The sequence below is a fragment of the Chiloscyllium plagiosum genome, unplaced genomic scaffold (genome assembly GCF_037043375.1).
Source record: "Chiloscyllium plagiosum isolate Xiang-an unplaced genomic scaffold, Cpla_swu_hap1 HiC_scaffold_15, whole genome shotgun sequence".
Lineage (NCBI taxonomy): Eukaryota > Metazoa > Chordata > Chondrichthyes > Orectolobiformes > Hemiscylliidae > Chiloscyllium > Chiloscyllium plagiosum.
In genome coordinates this window covers 41,578,568-41,598,457 of record NW_028270153.1, presented here as the reverse complement: position 1 = coordinate 41,598,457, position 19,890 = coordinate 41,578,568, and the positions used below count along the sequence as shown (strand labels likewise).

At 40.5% G+C, this 19,890-nt stretch overlaps 1 protein-coding gene across 2 annotated transcripts in view; it reads left to right on the top strand.

The window, feature by feature from the left end:
- The window catches only part of LOC122560076 (cadherin-4-like), a 673,208-nt gene that overhangs the window by 529,733 nt on the left and 123,585 nt on the right, over positions 1-19,890 (top strand). For both annotated transcript variants that reach the window (XM_043710292.2, XM_043710293.2), the window contains one exon: positions 11,860-12,004. In XM_043710292.2, coding sequence (XP_043566227.1) covers positions 11,860-12,004 — 145 coding nt within the window. The remainder of the gene's footprint in view (positions 1-11,859; positions 12,005-19,890) is intronic.

The window sequence follows — 19,890 nt, the reverse complement described above, 5'->3', positions numbered from 1 at the left end:
GGTAGTTCTGAGAGGTTGTTTCCCCCCTGGAAGAACCAAGGACCTGAGGGTATAATCTCAGAGTAAGAATTGCTCAGTTCAGACAGGCATGAGATGGAATATCCCCTCTGAAGGCAGTGAAGCTGTGAAATTCTTTGCCACAGAAGGCTGTCAAGGTTGTATTTTCAAAGCTAAGATAGACATATTTTTAATCAGGAAAATAATCAATAGGGAGTGATAATAGTGATAGGGAGAATGCAAGAAAGTGGAGTTGAGGATAATCAGATCAGCTATGATATCATTGCGATGCCTATTCTGCCTTATGGTGTGAAGTTACATGTGCAAATTTATATTTGAATAGCAGCTGTAGGACTCAGTTGCAAAATTTACCTCCAAGTAAATGGAATCTGTGCCAATTTCAATCAGTATCATGCCAGCTCCTGAATAGTCTAACCAGTAATGATTAGAGGGATCATTGGAGGTAACTCCAGAAATAGCCACAAAGCTAGTTCCAACATACTGAGGTTCACTGAAACTCTGACACCTACATCCCACTTCCCACAGCAATGTTTGGCTGCCAGGGAGCAAGCCATCTGAAATTCATCAGGCCCTGATCAGAAATTGGGATTGATGTCCGATTTGGGTCTGCAGCGGGCTGGCTTCCTTTCACGCAGGACCCTGGGCCAAATAAACGTGAGGTGTACCTGTACACAAAACAAACCCGTCAATGACTAAATGTCCAACTTGGAAACTTGTGTGAGGTAAATTTACAAACTATATGGTGGTAAAAACAGAGCACATACAATAAGAACAGAAGAGTACAAGAACAAGTACACTGTGGGGCAGCACAGTGGCTCAGTGGTTTGCACTGCTGCCTCACAGCGCCAGGGACCCAGGTTCAATTCCCACCTCGGGTAACTGTCTTGTGTGGAGTTTGCACATTCTCCCCGTGTCTGCGTGGGTCTCCTCCGGGTGCTCCGGTTTCCTCCCACTGTCTAAAGATGTGCAGGTTAGGTGAATTGGCCATTCTAAATTGCCCATAGTGTTAGGTGCATTAGTTGGGGGTAAATGTAGGGCAATGGGTCTGAGTGGGTTAGTCTTCGGAGAGTCAGTGTGGACTTTTTGGTTGAATGGCCAGTTTCCACACTGTAGGGAATCTAATCTAATCTAAAGTAAAATCCTAATTTGTGAGCTGTAAATATTGAGTAAGTGTGAAATCCTATTAAATGCTGTGCTTTTGGTTTGTAAACAAACAGACTGGAGCATTGATGGGATCAAATCACAAGAAAGCTATTGAAATGTTTTAAATAAATTAGATTTATACATCAAGGTCTCGGAAATATTTCATCAAAATGGCCACATTTTAAAGAAAACATCATATTTCCATTCAAATTCTTATAAGTAGAGTCATATGAAGAAAATTGCATTAGAAAGCACTTTAGGATCTGAAAATACTGTGATGAGTTTGCCGGTCTGGGCATGTCTTTAGGGGCAGATTGTGAACATGTTCATTGAGCTGTGAATCTCCCTCTTTGACACCGTTTTACACATCAGAGATTGAGCCAATCGAGTCTATGATACAACCAAATCAATTTTCACATTCTCTCCTTTTACTTGCAACCTGGAATCTTAGTAAAGGTGCTTATTCAATGAGCAATTCCATAATAAAAGCTCCTTCCACATCCAAAATGGTTGCTAGCTGAAGCAAGCAGGTAAAAATAAAATTGGAAAAGAAAGTTTTTACTAAGCAGACGCAAATTTCAAAAGGAGACAGCTACACTTATCAGTTTGTAATCTCTCAAGACATCTGGCCAAGTGGGGTCAAGGGTCATACATGAGAGAATAAAGCAGTGGCCTGATTTTCCTTACATTGCATCAAATATTTTGCACAAGTGAGCTTCCATTTGTTGAAATGAAATGAGAATTGAGGTTCTACTTCATTTCAGTAAATGGAAGATAAGTTGTGCAAATTGGTTGATGATCCTTTCAACAATGTAAGGAAAATCAGGCCACTGCTTCTGACCCTTGATCCCTCCTGCCCGATTCCCCTTTATACATTGGTACTTCAACAATGTAAAAGCAAGTCTTGCTGCAGATTTGTTGAGTTGTTTTAACCTTTGGAAAATCTGCTGATTTATTAATGGCACCAAGTTACTTGCATTCTAATGCATTCTCCCAGTAGTTTGATATTGCAGAATCTTTGAAATGTGAAAGAATCCAAAGTGGCAGGTGTGTTTAATCTTTTCTCACCTGACTAACAATAGAAAATGTGTTTGGACTGTGAAAATATTAATCTTCCAAAATGTGTGCACAGGTGGAAAAACCTAATGAAGTTAGGTGTTCTGTGAGGAAATGATATCGAAAAGGAAGTATTTTCAGAATTGCTTTGCATATATTTACATATTTGTTGCAGTCCAATTGTAATTAAAGTAACACTTTACTTTCTGAAGTGAAGAATGATGATGGGAATGAATTAGGAGAAAACCTCAAATAAAATGAATGACAATGCTCTCCACTATTAGATTGAAAATCAATTTATTTTATCTGAATCTGGAATAAGACCAGATATATTTTCCTTGCTGCAGACATCACTAAAATAATTTAACAATAATAGGTTGTGTAAAATGTATGAAATCAGAAGATATTATGTTATTTCAAAATGTAAACCACCTAAGATGAGCCATTTCTTTAATAATCACATATTATGGAGGTGGCGTAGTGAGTGGGATGTGTTCTGTAACAAAGACTTTGCTTCTGGTTATTGAATTGGTCAACTCCTTGAAGACAAGTTATTGATTGAGTTCTTGTTTTTAAGGGTTTTTTTGTAGGTTGTGACTGAATATAAATTTCTTGGCTTCTGATAGATAATCATGAACTGAAAGTGTCCTTGTTGTGGTTCTGTTCGCCGAGCTGGAAGTTTTTGTCGCAAACGTTTTGTCCCCTGTCTAGGTGACATCCTCAGTGCTTGGGAGTCTCCTGTGAAGCGCATCTGTGGTGTTTCCTCCGGCATTTATAGTGGCCTGTCCCTGCCGCTTCCGGTTGTCAGTTTCAGCTGTCCGCTGTAGTGGCCGTTATATTGGGTCCAGGTCGATGTGTTTGTTGATGGAGTTTGTGGATGAGTGCCATGCTTCTAGGAATTCCCTGGCTGTTCTTTGTTTGGCTTGTCCTATAATGGTAGTGTTGTCCCAGTCGAATTCATGTTGCTTGTCGTCTGCATGTGTGGCTACTAAGGATAGCTGGTCGTGGGGTTTTGTGGCTAGTTGATGTTCATGGATGCGGATCGTTAGCTGTCTTCCTGTTTGTCCTATATAGTGTTTTGTGCAGTCCTTGCATGGGATTTTGTACACTACATTAGTTTTGCTCATGCTGGGTATCGGGTCCTTCGTTCTGGTGAGTTGTTGTCTGAGGGTGGTTGTTGGTTTGTGTGCTGTTATAAGTCCTAGTGGTCGCAGTAGTCTGGCTGTCAGTTCTGAAATGCTCCTGATGTATGGTAGTGTGGCTAGTCCTTTGGGTTGCGGCATGTCCTCATTCCGTGGTCTTTCTCTTAGGCATCTGTTGATGAAATTGCGAGGATATCCGTTTTTGGCGAATACCTTGTACAGGTGTTCCTCTTCCTCTTTTTGCAGTTCTGGTGTGCTGCAGCGTGTTGTGGCCCTTTTGAATAGTGTCTTGATGCAACTTCGTTTGTGTGTGTTGGGGTGGTTGCTTTCATAGTTCAGGACTTGGTCTGTGTGTGTGGCTTTCCTGTATACCTTTGTGGTGAATTCTCCGTTCGGTGTTCTCTGTACCATCACGTCTAGGAATGAGAGTTGGTTATCCTTTTCTTCTTCTCTCATGAATCAGATTTCTGTTAGTGTGGCGTTGATGATCCCGTGTGTTTTCTCTATTTCTGTGTTTTTAATGATTACAAAGGTGTCATCAACATATCTGACCCAGAGTTTGGGTTGAATTTGTGGTAAGACTGTTTGTTCAAACCTTTGCATTACTGCTTCTGCTATGAGTCCAGAGATCGGTGAGCCCATGGGTGTTCCGTTGATTTGTTCGTATATCTGGTTGTTGAATGTGAAGTGTGTTGTGAGGCACAAGTCCAATAGTTTAAGTATGCCGTCTTTGTTGATAGGTTCAACGTCCTGTTGTCTGTTCTGTATGTCCAGCAGGTTGGCTATTGTTTCTCTGGCTAGGATTTTGTCAATAGAGGTGAACAGTGCCGTTACGTCGAATGAGACCATAGTTTCTTCCTTGTCTATGTGTATATTTCTGATGATGTCCAAGAATTCCTGTGTTGATTGTATAGATTGTCTGGATCCGCTGATCAGGTGTTTCAGTTTCTGCTGTAGTTCTTTGGCCAGTTTGTGTGATGGTGTCCCTGGTAGTGATACTATGGGTCTGAGTGGGATGTCTGGTTTGTGCACTTTAGGTAGTCCATAGAATCTGGAGGTGTTGTTGCTTTCAGGTTTCATTCTTTGCAGGTCCGACCTGGTTATCTGTCCATTTTTTGTAGATTCCTCAGTGTGTTATTTATCCTATTGGTGAGCTGTGGGGTGGGGTCAAACTCCCTCTTTTGGTAGGTGTTGGTATCTGCAAGTAGTTGTTGTGCTTTTTGGGTGTATTCTGCTTTGTCCAGGATGACCATCATTCTGCCTTTATCTGCTGGTAGTATGATTATGTTCTTATCGTTTCTTAGTGATTTTAGTGCTTCCCTCTCCTTGGTGTTGAGATTATGTGTTTGTCTTTTCCTTGTTATCAGAGGTACGATACTTTGCCTCACTGTTTGTTGTGTCTCTTCTGTCAGTCCATTGTTCCTGAGTGTGCATTCTAGTGCTGCTAGGAAGTCTGCTGTCTTGGCGTCCCTGTGGTTGTAGTTGAGTCCCTTGGCCAGTATTGTTCTTTCCGTGTCTGTGAGTGTCTGTGGGACTAATGTAGTGTACAAAATCCCATGCAAGGACTGCACAAAACACTATATAGGACAAACAGGAAGACAGCTAACGATCCGCATCCATGAACATCAACTAGCCACGAAACGCCACGACCAGCTATCCTTAGTAGCCACACACGCAGACGACAAGCAACATGAATTCGACTGGGACAACACTACCATTATAGGGCAAGCCAAACAAAGAACAGCCAGGGAATTCCTAGAAGCATGGCACTCATCCACAAACTCCATCAACAAACACATCGACCTGGACCCAATATACTGGCCACTACAGCGGACAGCTGAAACTGACAACCGGAAGCGGCAGGGACAGGCCACTATAAATGCCGGAGGAAACACCACAGAAGCGCTTCACAGGAGGCTCCCAAGCACTGAGGATGTCACCTAGACAGGGGACGAAACGTTTGCAACAAAAACTTCCAGCTCGGCGAACAGAACCACAGCAACAAGCACCTGAGCTACAAATCTTCACCCAAACTTTGAAAGTGTCCTTGTTCGTTACCAGATAGAAAGAATGCTAGTGACAAGGAATGCTGAATTTGCTGCTTTTTATACAATAGTTTTAAATTTCTCAATTTTAGTGATATGCTTTTAAAATGTTCATTACTGTTAATAAGCCACACTTAAGCTGCCATTTTAGACTGTTATCTCAAACGCTATCAGTGTACCATGAACAAATATAAACATGCATTCTTTTGACGATGTAGTTATAAATTTATTATTAATTCTGTAGAATATAAATGAGGATGAGCAACTTAGTTGAGCAAATGAATGTGCAGGGTCAGTCTTATATTAACTTGTACATCATCACATACATCCTTGCATATTCGGAGGGCTCAGTGGTTAGCACTGCTGCCTCACAGTGCCAGCAACCCGGGTTCAATTTCAGACTTGGGTAACTATGTTGATTTGCACATTCTCCCATGTTTGTGTTGGTTTCCTCTTAGTGCTTCAGTTTTCCCCCCCCACAATCCAATGCAGATTAGGTGGATTGGCCATCATAACTCACCCCATAGTGTTCAGAAATGTGCAGGCTCGATAGACTAGCCATGGTAAATGTGGGGCTACCGGGATAGGGTGGGATGCTCTTTGGATGATCAGCGCAGACACGATGGGCCAAGTGGCCTCTCTTCATACTGTAGGCATTCTGCAATTTCCATCCACCCCAATGATTAATTTGTCAGTTCAATAACTTAATGCTTTATTGAGTTTTCACCAAACTCAATGAACAACTTTCTCTACCTCAGGCTGCTATATTTCAAACAGGACACTTGAAAAACTGTCTATGCATCAACAAATACCGACATGTCTTTCGATAACTTAAAGTTATGACACTTTCTGTCATCTACATTTCTTATAAAGAAGGTTTGCTGGTAGCCAGGTACAAGCAGATGTCCTCTAAATAAGTTAGGGAAGTTCAATGAGAATTTACAAAGTTTGATGCAGTGCCTCCTTGTCCCATTAAAGTACATTTTTTCACCTTAAAATCTTTTTTACAATATCCCAGTTCCAAGTTCACTCTGCACCATTGCTTATTGAACAGGCTTGTGCCTAGATGGATATTGATAGGAGATGAGAAGGTGTACAAGATTTCTGCTGGAGTGACTTGGCCTTGATTTATTTCCCAGCTCCCCAATTTCCAACAGAGAAATGTATTTTCTGCTTCATGTTATTTGGCATGGCTGAGATAGGCAGAAATACATAGAGAGTCCTGTGATACAGAGCATTAGAATTCTGAAATGTAGCACACCTGTCAAGTTGGAATTCTTGCATGATCTTGAACTCCCCTAAAATTATCTAGCTGTACAATTGTCTTGCTACAAAGTGTAACACAAGGCAAGTGTTGCTTTTAATTTTCAGTACTGGCAGATAGTAGGTACCTGTGATGCCACAGAATGAATATTTTCCAGATTTACTTTCTCAGATTGCCCAGATGCAGATCATTGTAAGAAGATGCAGATGGAGGGTAAATTTTATTGAATTTAACTTCTACCATCTGCCCTGGCAGGATCCAAACCCAGCTTCCATCTGCCTTTCTTTTCTTCACTCTCTTTCTTTTACTTCTGCTCTTTGTTTTTCCCTTTTGTCGGTAGCAGTGGGGGCAGTTTCTTCCCGGAATGTTGGTGGGGGCAGTTCCTTCCTGGAATGTTGGCAGGAGAGCAGTTCCTTCCCGGAATGCCATTCGTGGTGGGAGCAGTTCCTTTCTGGAATGTTGGACGATGGGGGAATGCAGAGGCAGTTCCTTCCTGGAATGTCAGTGGGGGCAGTTCCTTCCTGGAATGTTGGTATCGGTGGGGTCAGTTCCTTCCCGAAATGTTAGGGGGCATGGGGGCAGTTCCTTCCCAGAATGTTGGTTATGGTGGGGTTGGTTCCTTCCTGGAATGTCAGGGGCGATTTCTTCCCGGAATGTCGGTGGGTTGCTTCCCTGAATGTTGGTAGTGGTGGGGGGGCGCTTCCTTTCTGAAATGTTGGCAGCAGTGGAGATAGTATCTTCCTGGAATTTTGGCAGCAGTGGGGGCAGTATCTTCCCAGAATGTCAGTAGCAGTGAAGATGGTTCCTTCCCAGAATGTCAGTGATGGTGGGGACAATTAGTTCCCAGAATGTTGGTTACAGTGGGGGCGGTTCCTCCCCAGAATGTCGGTGGCAGTGAGTTTCTTTTCTGAAATGGTGGTACCAGGAGGCAGCTATGTAAACAGAACAAGGCAATGGCTGCTTTGGTGTGGTGGGCCCAGCATAGAGCCCATTTCCGGACCCGGCAGCTTCAGAGGACTCATAGTGGCGATGGCGATGATAATGGCAGTGGAGACAGGATGCTGTCAAAGAATGACAACAAGGTTCCAGCGGCGATGGTGGGCCCAGGTACCTGACAGCGGAGGAGGTGGCATTTCCACTGGGGCAGTGTGCAAGGTCTTGGGGGCACCTGAGTGTTTATAGGCCAAGGGATGGTCTTTGTGGTGTTTTTCTGGTGGCAAGGCCTCATGGCAGAGGCAGGGGAGTGATCTGGACGTTTCCTTTTCTTTTGGCTGTTTCTTTTACTTCTGCTTCTGTTTTTAATCTTGTCTTTTATACCCGAAGTTTGCGCTGGAGAATGATGACTTTGTACAATTTTCACTGTGCTCCTGTACTCGAGTACACATGACAATAAAATCTACATTGCAATCTACCTCGGTTTCTGGATTAACACTCCAGTGATAATGCCACTAGGCCACTGCCATTCATTTTTGTGGTGGAGTCACTGAGCATTGTCGCCTTGGTGTCTGTCAAAGTTGATGCATGTACTTATATCATGGATAGGTAATGACTGAGGATTAACTTTATTCACTTTTTAAAGAAAAACAGATGTCTGAAATTTCCTGTGCCGCCTGTGGAAATGGTGTTTATGCTGCATCACCAGCAGTCAAGCAGGAAAAGCTCTGGAAAGGTTATAGACTATAAAGTCTCTTCCTGGAAAGAGAAAAGGAAACTTTAGGAAAGAGACAAAAAGCTGCAGATACTGGAATCTAAAGTAGATGAGCAGGAGGCTGGAAGAACACAGCAAGCCAGGCAGCATCAGGAGGTGGAGAGGTCAACGTTTCAGGTGTAACCCTTCTTCGGATTTGGGGGTGGGAGTAGGGGGAGCTACACAGTCAGCAGTAAAGAGATCGGGGGTAAGAAGCCAGAAAGGGGGAGGGGGGTGATAGACAGCAATTCCCTCCCTCTGGATCCCCTTGGTCCAGGCACTTCCCACCTACATCTGCGACACAAACCTGCCACCCACTTCTTTGGAAATTTCCAATTTCCTGGCCCCAGCATTTCATCCTTACTATGGACGTGCAGTCCTTATGCACATCCATACCCCACAATGATGGCCTGCAGGCCCTCAGTTTTTTCCTCTCCAACAGACCCATCCAATCCACTTTCTCCCCCCATCCCACCAGCCAATAACACCCTCCACCTCGTGGAATTTGTCCTCACTGTCAATAACCTTTCCTTCAACTCTTTCCACCTTTTCCAAATCCAGGGGTGGCCGTGGACACTTGCATGGTGCCAAGCAATGCCTGCCTCCTTGTCAACCATGTTGAACAGTCCTGTTCAGTGCCTACACATGCACTGTGCCCCAATTCTTCTGCCATTACATCAATGGCTATATCGGTGCTGAATCCTGCACCCACGCTGAAGTAGAGCAGTTCATCAACTTCACCCACGACTTCCACCCCGCCCTCAAATTCATGTGGTCTATCTCGGACACCTTCCTTCCTTTTCTTGACCTCTCCGTTTCCATCTCCTGAGACAGTTACAGACTGACATTTACTATAAACCCACAGACTCCTATAACTACCTGGACTATACCTCCACCCACCCCATAAAAATTCCTGTAAAAATTCCATCCTGTTTTCCCAATTTCTCCGTCTTTATTGCATCTGCTCTGATGAGGGGATGATCCACTTCCACACATCCTCCTATTTCAAAGAACATTCTTTCTCCCCCGTCATCCAGACAGCCCTCACCACACTTCCTCCATTCCCCACTCCACTGCTCTAAATGACCCCAATAATAATAATAGTATGCCCCTTGTTCTCACTTTTCACTCCCCCACCTCCGCATCCAATGCATCATCCTCAAACATTTGCACCAACTCCAATTAGACCCCACCACCCAGAACACCTTCCCCATCTCGCTCCTTTCTGCCTTCTACAAGGACTGCTCCATCCAATAGTCCTTGGTTCACTTCACACTCCCCACCGACTGCTCCAATAGCCCCCGGTACCTTCCTCTGTAAATGATAAAGATACAACACCTACCTATGCACCACCTCTTTCCATCCAGGGCCCCAAACAGTCTTTTCAGATGAGACAGTGTCATCTCTTGGAACCTCGTCTAGTTGGACATCTCTTCCAACTTAGTCTAGTACATCCAGTGCTCCCGATGTGGTCTTCTCTCCATCAGTGAGACCAAACGTAGACTAGGTGACCGTTTCGCCGAGCATCTTCACCTGGCCCAAAACAGCCCCCGACCTCCCAGTCACTGCCCATTTTAATTCCCCTGTCCCCTCCCACTCCCTCTCCACCATGTCCATCCTCAGCCTCCTCCATTGCTGCAGTGAATCAGACTGCAAATTGAAGGAACAACTCCTCATCTTCTACCTGGGCAGCCTATAGCCTGGAGGACTTAACATTGAGTTCTCCAATTTTAAATAACCTTCTCACCCATCCCCTGACGCCCTTTCCATATCCATCTCCCCACTTCCGTTCCATCTAGCAACCCTTTCTTCCAACTACCAACTGGATTCATCCTTCTCATCGACCAACTAGGGCGTACCCACTACTGTGTCCACCTATCACTACCTCACCATTCCGCCACTCTCCCCACCCCACTCCCACTTCCCCTTCTTTACTGTAGCTCCCCCTACCCCCACGCCTAGTTCCGAAGAAAGATTTTACCCGAAGCGGTGACTTCTCCACCTCCTGATGCTGCCTGACTTGCTGTGTTCTTCCAGCCTCCTGTTTCTAAGCTTTAGGAAAGAATATGCGTTTCTTACACATGCATGCCTAGCCTCATACATTTACAGAAATAGGACCTAACTATGGGTTTTCTCAGAGCTGTTCCAGCATTACCAATGTAGCTTTGTTGGAAATCCCATTCACACATGTGAACAAAAGTTCTGCCACAATTTTAATGATTAAGACAGTGAACAGAAATAGCTCTGAGGAAAGCCATGGCCAAGGTGCCAGCACCAAACAGCTGATATTTTGTTGCTGAGTATCTTTGGAGACTGGTAATTCTGCTGAGAACCCACACCTCATTTAGTGTGCCAAGATTATGCAAATTGGAAGAGTTGCAATTTTTTTGAAGATTTGCAAAAGAAATGTGAATCCAAATCTTAAATGCTAGCCACAGCCAAACTCATTCCTAATGCTGCAATGTCCCTCTGTTCTAAAGAATTGCTGTGCTGATTTTCATAATTTTGTACACTTCCAGCTTGTTACATTATGTCATTTAACTTACGGCATTTTTGATTTTCTGTTAATTTTTCTCATAACTTAGAAGCTTTTTGAGTAATATTGCAGTATTTTAATGTGTCGTATTCTCAAAAACCCTTTTGCCTTCAGTGAATTGGAGACTGAAAGAAACTCCAGATGACTATGAGAAAGCAGAATGATGCAGCTAATACTTACGTTGCATTTTATAATGTCCTATTGTCAATTGTCAGTCCCAGATAATTATGACTTATTATTCAGCATACAAGGCAAGCCATTTGCTTTTGTCAGAGGATATCTGGTCAATTCTCCAGCACAGAGAGTCCAACAGAATAGAATTCTGGATGCTAATTCTGAAAGGTATCTGTAGCACCATTTAATACATTCCTAAGAGAATCCATGCCTTCAGTCCAGATCTCTGAAATACAGCTTCCTCTTGCAGATTAGTCTCATTAAAATAATGGTATTGTAACGTGAGCTAAGTTTTTTTTGAGGACATCCAAATAGAACAGTTCTGAGTTTTAACAAATTCATTTAGGACTTACACAAGATAATCTAATTACATAAAAGTGACCAATGCATGGAAAAGACTAATGGATAGAACAGTGGAATTGAAAATCTTGGTATCATTTAAGAATCATTTGGATGTTACAGTGAAGAGACTCTAAAATATTCCTGGATGAAAATAATTCAGACAGAAAAAAAATGTTTCTTTCATCTGTAATTAACTTAAGATCTAGTGCACTATACAATGGAAATTTAGTCTGAATCTGTAATATTGTACAAACTCAAATGGACCCTTGTGATTCTAACTAGCATTTTGCCAAATATGGTTTCACTTTCCTGTGAGGCATATGATTGATAATAACACCCATCACTGATTCTTGATGTTTGATACCTCTTGTGTGAAATGGTCTTTTGGGATTTGCTGGACTGTATAAGTTACATAAATAGCTTTGACCATATCTTGGCTTCTGTGTTTACAGCTGAGAGCACATGCAGTTGACATGAATGGAAACAAGGTGGAAAACCCAATTGACCTTTACATCAATGTTATTGATATGAATGATAACAGACCAGAGTTTGTGAACCATGTGTACAACGGGAGTGTGGCTGAAGGATCAAAACCAGGTAAATTGAGAAATGATTAACCCAAAAAAAAAGTCACTGCCATTTGTATGATCAGTGGCTTTTGATTTAAAAGTTTTAAAATCCATTTGTGTAACTTAACAATATAATGTTTTTTCTAAACATCACAGAATATTAGACTTCAAGGTCACAGGTGACAGTACCAACCTGAGTTCTTTACCTGAACCTTAGGTTAAAGAATATCAGTAAATGTGCATACCATTTGTGCCAGGTGGTGACTACAGATCAACTTTGACAAAACTTTAAAATAGCCAATTATGTCTTCACTGGATTTTAACATATGGCACAGGAGACCTTCCTTAAGACATGAAATATATGAGAAAAGAGTAAAACTGATGCTCTGTTTATACATTCCATGGCACTTTGATTCATATTATTTCTATTTTATATTGTTGTAAGCAATACATTTCAAAGGTATTATTCACAGACTTTCTAAAACATTTTTGACTTTGTTGCACTGTTATATTTCAAATTATTTATAATACAAAAACAAGTTATTTGGTCCAACAGTGCATGCCAATATTTCTGCTTCACATGAACTTTCTCCAGCTTCTTTTCTGCAAATCCCATCAACATATCCTTGCATTTACTTCTCTAGCATATGCTTGCCTGGCTTCCCTCAAATGCAAGTATATTATTCATCTCATATATTATTCATCTCAATTACTCCCTGTGATCATGATTTCTATTTTTGGGGAAATAAGTATCTCCTGAAACCCCTGTTAGATTTTTACATATTTTTCATAGGATGTGGGCATCTCTGACGAGAATAGCATTTATTGTCCATCCTTATTGCCCTGGAGAAGGTGCCGTGACCTAACTTCTTGAACTACCACAGTCGTCCATGTGTAGGGACATTCACAGTACTTTTAGAGAGTTCCAGGATTTTGACCTAGCAATACTGAAGGAACAGTGTAATAGTTCCAAGTTGTGATCATGAGTGGCTTGGAGGGGAACCTGTGGGTGGTGATGTACCCATGTTCCCTTGTCCTTTGAGATGGTAGAGGCCACAGGTTTGGAAGATGCTATTTGATGATCCTTGATGAGTTACTTGTAAATGATATACTCTACTGTCTGATGCATTGATGATGGAGGGAGTGAATGTTGAAGGTGGTGAATGAAGTACTAATCAAGCCAGTTGTATTGTCTTGATTCATGCATTTACTTGGAGCTGCACCCATTCTGACAGATGGAGAATATTCTGTCACAGTCCTACCATTATGCCTTGGATGGTTATTGGATATCTAGGATGTGAGTAAATCACTGCATCTAGCCTCTGATTTGCTCTTGTAGCCATTATATTTCTCGGGCTGATCCAGTTCAGTTTCTGGCCAGTAGTAACCTCCAGAATGTTGATCATGAGTGATTCAGTGATGGTAATGCCATTGAATATGAAGGGATGATTTGAATTTTCTCTTGTTTAAGATTGTTATTCCCTAGCACTTGAGTGTTGACACAGTGGCTCAGTGATGGGGCGGCATGATGGCTCATAGTGCCAGGGACCCGGGTTTGATTCCCCTCCTTGGACGATTATCTGTGTGGAGTTTACAAATTCTCTGCATGTCTGTATGGGTTTCTTGCGGGTCCTCCAGGTTCCTCCCATTGTCTAATGATGTGTCGGTTAGGTGGATTAGCCGTGGAAAATGCAGAATTACAGGGATAATAAGAGCTGGGTCTGGGTGGAATACTCATCAGAGGATCAGTGTGGACTTGATGGGCTGACTGGCCTGCTTCAAAGGATTCTATGATTCCTTTGATACTTGTCACTTATCAGCCTAAAATTGGATATTGTCCAGGTCTTGATGCATGCGGTATGGAGTGTTTCAATATACTGCTTCAGTATGTGTGAGGTGTCATGAATGGTGTTGAACATTGTGCAATCATCAATCAATGTCTCCACTTCTAGCCTTACAATGTAGAGAAGGGCATTGCTTGAGCAACTGAAGATGGTTTGACCTGGAGAACTCCTGTCTTGGAGTTGAGGTGATTCAGCTCTGACAGCCACAGTGATATTCCCTTTGTGCTAGGCAGGAAGAGGGGCAGAAATCATTGGCTCAAGTTCCGCTACTGACTGGATCCAAGTCCCCACCCTTGGCTCCTGACCAGCCTGTGTTGGCCCGAGTACAGTAATCCCATTCGTGAGCCAGGCACAGCAATCTCATCCTAAACCAGCACCCTGGCTCCTCCAATACCCAAGAAAATGCCCCCAATCCTAACCCAGCAGCCCCATTCTAAGACAAGCTCATGTGGCTCTGTAGAGCCCTGGACCCTGGACCACTGGTCTGCGAGGACCTGGTGCTTGGTATTCCATATATCTGTCCCATTCATAAGTAGAAATATCTTTTCCATGTCTATCTTATCAAACCCTTTCATAATCTTTAAAGATCTCTATTAGTTCCCTCCTTAGTCTTCTATTGTTGTCTATCACTGTAGAACTTTAGGGATTCATAAAATTATTGCTAATGATTTTCCTTGACCTGTTCCAATTTTTGTCCAACCTCCAAACATAATTTGATCAACTCTCAGACCTAAACATTTTCTTTGCTGCTGTCTTCTGCGACTTTGGAACTGCCACCAATTCCTTTCCAAATAACCAGATATACACTTAATGTGGGTATAATAAACAATATAAGCTAAGGATTTGAGGCACTTTTGAACAGTGATTAAAATATTGTAGATTTAATTTTGTTAGAAATGTTGGTATTAATGATCTGATTGAAAACATTTGCATCTTATTTTGGGTACAGGGTTAAATTACATTGAAGGACTAATTATAGCTCTGATCCAAATCCTAAACAAGCCTCATCAAGAGCCATAAATCATGGCATCACATTAGGCAAATCAATGTCTGGATTTGCCAAGAGCAGTCTCCTTTTTTCTATTTGTTTCATTTACGGAACAGCTTGCGTAGTTAGAAAAAAAAGGATAAATTAGCTAATAGAAACAAATGTGTTTTTAATTGTTTGAAATGTACCTTTTGTAGCCTGATAAAAGTTAATTTGAGTGTTAAAATTGCACTGAAGAATCTTTTCATTTGAATTAAAGGTATTCCAATGTTGAAATTGAATAGTCATTTTATTTGTCTTAATAATATGAACTTTATTTTTACTGTTCGGATATTTGATTGGACTTTGAGTCCACCAAGGAAACAAATGAATTTCAAAAGATTGGGATCTTACATTAGTATTTGCTCATTTTCTGGTTAAAAGGACTTATTTATTTAGTACAATTAACGCTTTAAGGGTTAAAAGCTTGCTAGTGGAATAAGTTTACAAATTATAAGTCTTGTTCTCCAACTACATGATCTCATGGGCATGAATATCATTAATTTGGCACATTTTGCTGTGACATCCTTTTAACACTGTGTAGAGTTTCAAACTTGTAAAAATTGTATAATGAGTTGAAGTATTTTATGAATTTTTAAAAAATTTTACAACCAAGTGGTGTTCTGCTTTATTTTGGAATGTTTTCTGGTATACAGCAAAGATTATCTCTTCCCTTGCTGGGAATAATTTGAATTTTGTAGAAAAAAAATAGATACAGATGTGAAAGATGCTTGTTCTAATTGCAGATTATTTCCTGCTTGAGCTATTACTCAAATTTCTTCTTAAATATTCATGAGTGATTAGTTACAAACAAAAGGGACTCCCTTTGGCCTCAACTATTGAGAAATTGACATCAAGGAAAGGACGAGTGAATATTTTCATTTTGTACAGATTTATTGGTGCTCCCTAAAGTGATAAAATGCTGAACATATTGTCATCCAAGATGCATATGAAAGACAACTTCAGAAGAAAACTTTACATTTGATCTAATTCTGAACACTTATTTTCTCTCTTATTTTCACTTGCATTTCTCTCAGTTTGGTCGTCATTTCTGGTTTGATCTTACATGATCTCATCTAATAAACTGAATAACTAATAAATGTTATTTATGTGTTCCTGAACTCCATTTTTCCTCCTTATTTTCTGTTTCTCTGAACTGGCTTCTCAAAGATAAGGTAGACAGATATGAAGCCTGGTAACAAATGTAACAAACTTAGCAATGTGCCAATCTTCACACTGCCATGTCTAATCTTTCCTTTTATTTTCAATAAAGTCGTAGAAACAACGTGAGCTAAAACCTTCTGAAAAATCATGTCTTGAATTTGTGAGAACCAGCCAGTGGTCCTTTTGCTCCTTAAATTGTACAGAATTAAGTAAAAAAAACACCATAACCCGGTGTTGTGTGATTTTTTACTTTGTCCACCCCAGTCCAACACCGGACCTCCAAATCATGTACAAAATTAAGTCAGTTTACATTTTGGTAAATCACTAAGCCTTATCAAATATCTTCTATATTTTTTAGCTGTGCTATTTGCTTTTTCTAAAGGAATATTGTTCCCATGTTGAGTAATATGTAACTTAACATCCAGAAGACTTGCTCATCTTCAAGAGAGCATTTTTAAACCTTGATACCTTGATAATAATGCATATCTGAGAGTGACACTGTCACTGAAATAGCAATCTAGTAGTATCATTGGTAATACAGTATAACAGAATCTAAACAGTACAGTGAATAGCATATAATTCTGCAATTTATGAAATGAAACCATTATCCAAATAACATAGGTTACTTTGATGTATTGTTTTTAAGTTTTTAAAAAATAGAATCACTTTGTTCACCTAATTTTAAAGTAATCACTTATTTTAAAAGTATAAAAGACTTATTTTGATGCTTATAATTGCATTGTACCATGTGACTTAGTAACTATCTTCATTAGGCAGGATCACTGCATATTTTTAAACCATAAGCAAGTGGGTTCTTGAATGACAATATAAACAGTGTATTGGGAGTAGCAAAAATAGTGAAATTTAACCCACAATCAGATCAGCCATTATCTTATGTAATGGTGGAACAGATTCAAAGGGCTGAATGGCCAGCTCCTGGTCCTGATTTATATGTACATAAAAAAACTTAAGGCTTAAGCTTTAAATTTGTTTCCTTAAAATCTACATATTGAACAAAAATTATTTTTTAAAAATCAGCAACACGATATTAGCAATACATTTTGAATATATCATGTCCTTGCTGCGCAGCAAAGAGAGCTCTCACTTTCAATTGTGTCATCAGTGGAAGGTGCTCAGTGGAATCTATTCAACTGGGACAGCGGCAAGACAATGAAAAGTTCACCTTTGTTACATCCTGTTCACCTATTAATAATTGTGCGCTGAGAAGCAACAGCAGAGGTCTGAGACTGGTTGTTAGACCTGGGAGATAAAAACAAATATTTGAAGGCAAATTGTTTATTTTTTTGAAGGAAAACATCAGTTTCCATTAAAGTATGTGTCTTTCAGCATTACAGAGTTATTTAAAATATTAAATCATATTGTAAAACTCAATCTTATTAATAAATTATCTCAGTGCAAGATAAGAACTTGACAAATCTTTACACTAATTAAAACAATGTAATTTTCTTTCCTGTAAACAATATTTGGGACTTTTAGGAACTAATGTGATATGGAAGCAGTGTAACAATGCCTCTAAGAGTGCTGCACAAATTTGTGCAAAAGTATTTTCAGTTTTCATTGTTTCCTCTTTCTTGCTGTTCAATCTAATTGACACACAAACCCTTCTGAAAAGCTAACCAATATCTTTGATTGGGATAGATGTAATCCCAGTTCATGTGTCGACACAATTACAGACAAACAACTGGCAAAGTCAAAGAAAAGGAGATGGCTGTGATATTATGATCAGAAATAAGAATTTGTCCGTTTAATGTTACTTATTTCTGTGGATTGATGAATACTTTGCCAGTAGAGCTTATATTTTGAAGACATATTAGCTGGAGATTAACCAGGACATTTTTTTTAGCAGTTTATCACCACCCTATTCCATTACTCAAATAGTGAATAACTGTTGTGGTATTTATAACATATCCTCCCAAGGAAATAATAACATGGGCTAATGCACTGATGCAACTTGGTACTTAAAATTCATTTGAAAATTAAAAGGTTTAAATTTTTGGCCTCACTGATTTGAGTGGAAAGCCAATTATAACTTGAATTAGTTTCATAATTGAATAGTGATTTAAAGGGCTGTGAAATTAATACTTTAGGGCATAGAGTTGTATTTTTGTACTGATTTATATGAAGTAACAAGGTTGAAGTTCAGGTTTTTAATAAACATTAGTAATAATTTTGTAGACCAATTCAAACTCTTGACATCCACTTGCACTGCTGAAGCAGTGTATGTATGTGAGCAATGGGGAATATGGATCAAAGGATCTTATATTATTGTATTGGAAGAAATAAAATACTGTGATTATTTGATGCAATTGTCTTTTGTTTTATTCCGTTGATTCAGTCAATAGTCTTTATTTAGTCATCTTGTCTCATTTAATCTTGTGTTCAAATTGTGGTGTGCAGAACTAATGATAGATTAGTGAAGCAAACATGGAATGCATTATAGTTTTGTAATTCAATTAGGCTAGGGCTTGATAAAGTCCAGATTAGTTGTTTTTAACATACTGTATATAAAAAAGACGAGTTGAAATCTTGATAAAAAGGAGTGGGTGAGCAAGGTGTAAGGTTGAGAAGGAGGTAAAAACAATGACTGCAGATGCTGGAAACCAGATTCTGGATCAGTGGTGCTGGAAGAGCACAGCAGTTCAGGCAGCATCCAACTGCTGTGCTCTTCCAGCACCACTGATCCAGATGTAAGGTTGAGAAGCCAATTGGCATGTTAGCATCAGTGAGGTTCCTGCTGTCTTCCCACCACAACAGGTATTAATTTCTAGACAGGAACCAAAGCTTGGCTTTCCTGCACTGTCACCATTTATGAGCCTAAAATATTCATGTGATGATCACTTAATGTCCTCATCCTCCTATTGTTGAATGATTTCAACTCCAAGGGAAACAATAAAATGTTGACATAGCCAAATGGTAAATCAATGTGGAAGGAATATCAGTTTGAGTGGGTTGGGCAGGGATGTTGAGTTTCCTTCAATCTTTTACCAGCTTGTTGAAGACTAAGGTCAGGGGGATAGCTGCCAACAATCACAGCCTGGCTCTCATTTTTGACCCGTATGCCATCCTAACCCCATCAGCTGCAACCTCAGAATGTCCCCTAAACAGGACCTGCCTTTCTTGTCAGTGATTCACCATCTGGGAGACCACGAGGTAGAACTGCAACAGCCAGGTCCTCTGCTCTGTCATTGCAGAGTTCTGGAGCTGCTGACCTTCGATTTGCCGGTCACTCCAGCCAGATAGGACTTCCAGCTCCATGGTCTGGAATTCTGGCAAAAAAGCCCACTAATAGCCAATTACCTGCTGATTGCTGGAAATTCCGGCAGGCTTTCTTATCTCAATAACCAGCTTAGACTTGATCTGCAAAAAACTGAGAAAATCCCAACTATGGTTTTAAATAGCATCTTTCATGACTTCAGGGTGTCCAGAAGTGATTTAAAACCCATGTATTATTTTTGAAGTGTAGTCAGTATTGTGCACAATGCTGTTCCATTTATGGGTGGTCAACTGAGTCACGGATGACATCCACTAATACTTTCCTTAATCAAATTAAGCTTCTTCAGGATGGAACTCTATTAGGGATTTGACCAGTGGCCACTAATCCTCAATTGAATCCTGTACGATGAGAATGCTGTTTGGATTTTTAAAAATGTGCCTGAATGATATCAGTATAAATGGTTGTGGTACAGTCTCAAACCTTGACTTTAATCTGTTCTCTGTCCCCATTCCATCATGGAGGTTACTGGATACTGCTTTTGTTGCACACCCAAAGAAAGTGATTCACACAGTAATCTATTTGCCCTCAGACAATAGCATTGTGAGCTTAAAACAGGTATAAGCAGCTTCTAGGTTTTCGATACT